At 37.0% G+C, this 7419-nt stretch overlaps 1 protein-coding gene across 1 annotated transcript; it reads left to right on the plus strand.

Moving 5' to 3' along the window:
- The first annotated feature begins 1190 nt into the window (after positions 1-1190).
- On the plus strand, positions 1191-2174 carry LOC138441699 (olfactory receptor 7A17-like). Its single transcript, XM_069592793.1, has one exon. It carries the CDS (start codon positions 1191-1193, stop codon positions 2172-2174), a length of 984 nt encoding a protein of 327 aa, XP_069448894.1.
- The last annotated feature ends 5245 nt before the right edge of the window (positions 2175-7419 follow it).

The following is a 7419-nucleotide window of genomic DNA, read 5'->3' on the forward strand; positions in this document are numbered from 1 at the left end:
TAACCATTTACTAACAGGAAGTAGCTGTAGTATAGTGCATGTGCCTGCTCAATAGTGTCTGGCTCTTTGAGACCCCATGGACTGTAGCTCACCAGTCTCCTCCATCCATGGCAAGAATACTAAAGTGGGTTGGCATTTTCTTCTCCAGGGGAATCTTCCCTATCCAGAGATCAAATCCGCATCCTCTGTGGCTCCTGCATTGGCAGGCTAATTCCTTACCACTGAGCCACCAGAGAAGCCCACCAGCAGAAGGAATATGCAAAGCTTTTTATGTGTACTGATCAAATCTGCCAGGCTTCTGCGACTTAGCGACTAAACCACCACCACTAAATCTGTCAGCTACTCCAAAAGGATAGATACTGCTATTCCTATTATTGGGGGGAAATATTAACATTTAGAATATTTCCAGTGACTTTCCAAAATCAAAGAGCAAATATGCGCAGAACCAAAACTCAAAACCAGAGTTTCAAATTGCAAAAGATTTGCATTTGATATCACTTAGAAACAGCCTCAAATTATAAAAGTTTTGCATTTGATCTTATTTAGAAAAATATTTTAACAGATAACTTTTTAAAATCCTTCATTTTTGTTGTAGTTTCAATACTTTCCTTTGTGAATTTTTAATTTATTCCTCTTGTCAGTTTTTCTAGTAGGATGCTCTACATTGATCATATAAATATACCATTCCTTTCTTTTTGGTAAAATATATTTTGCTTCTTTGCTCTTCTGGATATCCAGGATTGAATGGTTTCCAGGACCAAGAAAGCTTATCTTTATCACAAAAAATTAATAAACCCTTTAAGTTTCTTTTTTATACCTGATTTTTTTAGCTTTACAGCACCTGTCATTATCTGATAATTTTTATAATTTCTTATTTGCTTCTATTCTTCCTTCATCATTGAACTGTATGAACTATTGTATATTAGCACTGTATACTCTTTATCCAGAAGTTAGTCAGTCTTCAATTTATACTGCCAAATATGTGACATAATTTCTCTTCAAAGTTGAGAATAAATTATTTTATGGGGAGAAGATTAGATTGAATGTGGGATGAAGTATTCAGAGATAGCACATGCAATCACTTGAGGGAAATTTTTCATATGAAAATCATAAATATTAATATTAAATGCAAAATATGAATTATAGAGTTTAAACTATGTTTACAATGCTAATTTCTGAGAAAAGTAATCATGCTATTTTTGTTTCTTGATAGTCACATTCACTACATGGAACCACAGAATGATACAAAAATTTTGGAATTTCTTCTTCTGGGACTTTCAGAGGAACAAGAATTGCAGCCCCTCATATTTGGTCTGTTCCTCTCCATGTACCTGATCACTGTGTTTGGAAACCTGTTCATTATCCTGGCTGTCAACTCAGACCCCCATCTCCACACCCCCATGTACTTCTTCCTCTCCAACCTGTCCTTTGTAGACATCTGCTTCACCTCCACCACCATCCCAAAGATGCTGCAGAACATGAGGACACAGAGCAAAGTACTAACCTATGAAGGCTGCATCACCCAGATGTATTTTTTCATACTCTTTGCAGTATTGGACATGTTTCTCCTGACCGTGATGGCCTATGACCGATTTGTAGCCATCTGTCACCCCCTCCATTACATGGTCATCATGAACCCCCGGCTCTGCGGTCTGCTGGTTCTGGTGTCCTGGATGATGAGTGCCCTGAATTCCTTGTTACAAAGTGTAATGGTGTTGAGATTGTCTTTCTGTACAGACTTGGAAATCCCCCACTTTTTCTGTGAAATTAATCAGTTGATTCAACTTGCCTGTTCTGACATGTTTCTTAATGAGATAGTCATGTATTTTGCAGCTGCAATATTGGGTGGTGGTTCCTTCACTGGGATTCTTTATTCATATTCCAAGATAGTTTCTTCAATACAAAGAATCTCATCAGCTCAGGGGAAGTATAAGGCATTTTCCACCTGTGCATCTCACCTCTCAGTAGTCTCCTTATTTTATTGTACATGTTTAGGAGTGTACCTTAGCTCTGCTGCTACCCACAGCTCACACTCAAGTGCAATCGCCTCAGTGATGTACACTGTGGTCACACCCATGCTGAACCCCTTCATTTATAGTCTGCGGAACAAAGACATAAAGAGGGCTCTGGAAAGAGTCATTAGCAAGGCAGGTATAACATTGTTCTGGGGCTGAAGAACTACCCATGATTGCAGGATTTAAATAAATGGAGCCAGATATTGCTATGTTTTAACCAGATTTTGTAAGGAGAACTGGTCCATTTATTTCCAAGAATTTCCTTTTATTTGAATTCAACTCATCTACACAATTTAAGGAACTCAATTTATTGAGCTTTATTATGAATAAAGTTTTGGAAATTTTGATAGAGGGTGCATGACTCTATAGAATGCTTTGGGTAGTATCAGCATTTCAATAATATTAAGTCTTCCAAGCCATGGACACCTCATATTTTTTCATCTATTTGTCTTCTTCAATTTTTCTCATCAATATATTACAGGTTTTAGTGTAAGATATTTAGTGTACAGATTTTAGTGTAAGATATTTTAGTCTTTCCCCTCATTGATTTTTGTATCTACATGACCTATCTAAATATCTGAAAATTTAGAATGAGCGTTCTGATTGTATAGTCTGCATTGGATGGAGTTTTTTAAAGAACAAATGAGACAATCAGACTTAGCTTTGGAGAAATCTGTCTCAGGACTATAAAAAGGTTCACTGTTATAACTTTGGAATCCAGAAGCGTTCATGGAGCAGTAATAAGCACTGGATACATTTGACATCTAACTGGTCTCTTGGGAACAAATCAGCCCAGAAAATTTCCATTCTGTCCAGATAAGTTCCCATGGGGGAAATGTGCTTGGGGTTGGAGTAACAGTGGAAAATGTGCTAATGAGAAAATACAGTGGATATGCAGAGCTGTAAATATGTCCACTCCTGCTAGGTCTAAGCATGTTTCACTTTGAGCTGGAGAGGTCATGGTTTGTGCATTTGGATTCCTGAGTCTGGCTCAGGGACCCATACTTTGCTTCTTACTTCTTTCTTATCTGGGAACAGAGCTTCATTCTCCAATATCAACCACCTGGGGAAGTTTTGGACTTCCACCCAGAGACCTCCATCTCAACCTTTCTATCCAGGTGAGTCTTAGAGCCCAGTAGACACTTCAGGAGAAAGCCTCAGAGAATGAAATCCAAGAACATTTACCTGCAGTCACTTAGAAACCCAAATACCTGGCTCAGAGCCAACAGATCTCCCTGTTTACATGCATGGTTGATTAACTGATTTATAATCAATTTATTTAATATGTTCAAAGAGAATCACCTGTCAGATTCAGCAGTACAAGATTATTAGTGATAATTAAGTGATAAGAATGAAAATATACTTGGATGAAATTCAAGAAGAAATTGGTAGCACAATGGTATCAGTAAAATTTGAACATTTCCAGGGAGATTCAGGGTAGGAAAATAAACTATTACATAAAGAGGAATTTGCAGTGAAATAATGACATTGTTTTAATTTTTTAAATGTATAAGATTGTATATGAATTTGAGCAAATTCTGGGAGATAGTGAAACTCAGGGAAGGCTGGTGTGCTGCAGTCCGTGGAGTCACAAAGATTCAAATCAACAGCATAACTATTACCTGGAAACTACAATTTTTGATACACATTTCACAAAATTTTCTCTTACATTGAGCATTCACTTGAAAAATAATTAAATTTAATATGAAAACAGACAGATGGTAAAGAGCGTATCTTTGCAGCTGTTTATTACCTGGGAGACTGGATATATTTGGAGGTTTATTAGCCATTTGCTTTATCACAAACTGTTTATGCATATTCTTTGCTTTATGCACTGGATTCAGATTGTTTTATTCTTTCCAGGTTTTTTTCTGTATGATTTTTTTAATAATATATTTCATCTCCAGCTCTGAGAGAAAAGGCCTGGAATTATACTTCAACATGTGGGTGAGGGAGAGAATGAGATGTGTTTTAAACACCTTGACAAGCCTTCTATGCTGAAATAGATACATGCAACTTCTCTCTCCCCACTCTTTCCCTCACATATAGGTGTCTCATGTACCATTTCACCCGAAACTGCTCTAAGCTCCAACCACTTCCCCATTCTCTGTTTATTCTTTGTTTTTAAACTGCATTTCTTTAAACAAAGATTTACAAATTCTTTTTAAAATTTTTTACTCTTTGCAATTTAAATTATGTATGTAAATATATCTGTTGTTGGGTTGCATGAGGGCTTATAAGTTTGGGATGTATAAATCTATCAATTGGTTGTATTTTATCCTCTCTCCCACTGATTTTTTAAACATCAAAAGTTCTTATGCATCCATCAGTTCATTTCAGTTTAGTCGCTCAGTCGTGTCCAACTCTTTGCGACCCCATGGACTGCAGCATGCCAGGCTTCCCTGTCCATCACCAACTCCCAGAGCTTGCTCAAACTCATGTCCATCGAATCAGTGATGCCATCTAACCATCTCATCCTCTGTTGTCCCCTTCTCCTCCTCCCTTCAATCTTCCCCAGCATCAGGGTCTTTTCCAATGAGTCAGCTCTTCACATCAGGTGGCCAAAGTCAGCTTCAGCATCAGTCCCTCCAGTGAATATTCAGGACTGATTTAATTTATGATTAACTGGTTTGATTTTCTTGCAATCCTTCTATGCATCCATAGAAGTAATAAACCACCTGTTATATGCATTACCATATAATCTCACATGTTTTTGTTTCTGCCACCTTTTGCCTTTTGTGAGTAGTCTATCTTAAAAAGAGCAATTATTTGCTGCCTTCTTGTAGAATATGTGCTTTTGCATACAATTAAAGATCACTTATATGTTTTTATAAGCATATTTTAATCCATTTATGTTTGTGTAGGTTGAAATTAAAATTTTAGATACAACTTTCTACACTATTTTTTAAATTGCATTTTCTATTCTCTTTTAAATTTTTACCCATATTATTATATTTAAAACCTGTGTTAACATGACTATTACTACTTTATATTTTTCTTTCAGAAGTTTATTTTATTATATCATTCTATTTGCTTAATATTTTGTTTTGAATCCAATATATTTAATGTGGTTTTGTTTCCCTTGGTGTTCTTTTTATTTTGAAATTTTAATTTTCTAAAATATTTGTTTCTGTATAAATGCACGCCATTATGAAACCATTAGAGTGAACAAAGCAGGTGAGGTCTCTGCTTTGGATCTCATATTTCCATGGAGAAAGAAGCGTGTAGTACAAAATGCATGTATGACAAAAATGTCCTTAGGTATAAATCAAATGAGAAAGGAGTAAGTAAGTTTTGTGGCATGGGTAGGATTTTATAGAGTATATTGTGGGGAGGTCTTTGCATTTGGGACAAGAATCAGAAACAGAAGTGAAATGTGACCAATGGTTTTAGCAAAAAGAGATCTAAACTCAAAGCCCAAGAATGACAATGATACCACATAAAAAAACTGAGAGACATGACATCCTCATCCACTATCTTATTACCTTGTTCTTTAAAATGTATGAAAATATGTGTAGTCAAATACACAGGAATAAATACAGAATAAAAATTCAGGCAAGGTTCTAATGCGAATGCCATAATGAGGCGAGTGGAGGAATAAAGGTGCAGTCAGCATGTGGTCCCCGGAGTCTGATTTCCGCACCCACAGTGCTGCCTGTTCTCTCTGCAAATGAACTCTTCTCCTGAGCTCTATTCACATTGCTTCCCACCCTTTTAAGGACTAGCCTCTCTTGAAAGTATTCTTGAATTAACTGCGGTGGATAAGAAGCTTTTCAGAATGTGTCCCAGAGTAAAACACACCTTTTACATGTGATCCAGCTTGTGTGCACAGGCAACCAAGGAATACATCTGTGCATGTGACTTCCCAGGTGGCACTAGTGGTAAAGAACCTACCTGCCAACTCAGGAGACATAAGAGATATGTGTTTGATCCCTGAGTCAGAAAGATCCCCTGGAGGAGGGCATGGCAACTCACTCCAGTATTCTTGCCTGGAGAATTCCATGGACAGAGGAGCCTGGGGGACTACAGTCCATAGGGTCCCAAAGAGTCAAACACGACTGAAGTGACTTAGCACACACGCACCCATGTGTATGCACATACACACACAAGAACAGCTGAACAAAAAGAATTAACTCCTTACATGTATTAACACAATGCACTCTATTCTTCTGTGTTTAATTTGTTATTCCTATTTTATTTCTACAAACTATAGTCTGATACTCTAATAAATCTGAATCTCAGAATATGGAAAACATTCCTCCAGCATGCCTCCCATACCTATGTTAGCATTTACCTGCTTCTTTTTCTTGCCTAATCACCCACAGTTTGTGAGAGAACATATTCTTTCATTGCTTTATGCAGTATATAATTCAGCTATTCAGCTATTTATTCAGCTATTTTTCCCAACTAAACTAACTTTGGAGAGTTCAGGAGTATGTATGATATTGATACATGCCTCAAGGCACTCACAGTCTAGATGAAAATATTGAATTAACAAAAATCACACAGTGATAACCTTTTATCTAAATTATCACTAGATAAACTCTCCTTTTTCTGTGGGAATAATTTTTAATATAAATGTATTTATTTTAATTGGAGGTTAATTACTTTACAATATTCTATTGGTTTTGCCATACATCAACATGAATCTGCTACAGGTATACACGTGTTCCCCATCCTGAACCCCCCCTCCTTCCTCCCTCCCCATATGTGGGAATAATTTTAAAGTTCATGTAGGAGATGTCCAAAACTCCATCTCTAAAACAGGAGATGGAGTTTTCAGTACAGAGATAAGTGAAAAAATTCCATATAGACCAGTGATTAACTCTCCAAGCAGAGGGGACAGATGCATATATGCTCTGAGACTCGAGCCTGTGACATCTAGTGAATCTGTGGCTCAAGTTCAATATTCATGAGATAAAGGTGAGTAAAGGCAGCATGAGTGTAAAGTTGGTGGTTCATTCAGGGACAGTCAAGGCTGGGGTTTGAAGTTATGGAATTTGGGGTCCATTCCTTATTGGGGAGTCACTGGTGAGAGTTAAGTCAGGGAGTTGGACAGTCAGCTTTGTAATATAGAAAGATTTCTTTAGCTTAATGTGAATATTGGATAGAGGGCTCTGTACCAGCCTGTGATAGATGGGAAAGATGACCGGAAACTGAAATAAGACTGGGGATTGGGGACTAAGATGTGGGAAAGCAATGGAAACATTTGAGAGGAAAAAGAGAAAAATCAGCCTAATCTCATCACCAGAGGTGACATAAATCATTCATTTACTACCAGGAAGGAAATATTCGAAACCTTTTGCATATGTTGACTAAATCTGTCAAGTATCGTATTGTGAGTACTGCTATCCCAATAATTTGAGTAATAATTTTAACATTTAGAAGGTTCCAGTGGCTGTCC

The sequence above is a fragment of the Ovis canadensis genome, chromosome 5, assembly GCF_042477335.2.
Source record: "Ovis canadensis isolate MfBH-ARS-UI-01 breed Bighorn chromosome 5, ARS-UI_OviCan_v2, whole genome shotgun sequence".
In the NCBI taxonomy this organism is placed as follows: domain Eukaryota; kingdom Metazoa; phylum Chordata; class Mammalia; order Artiodactyla; family Bovidae; genus Ovis; species Ovis canadensis.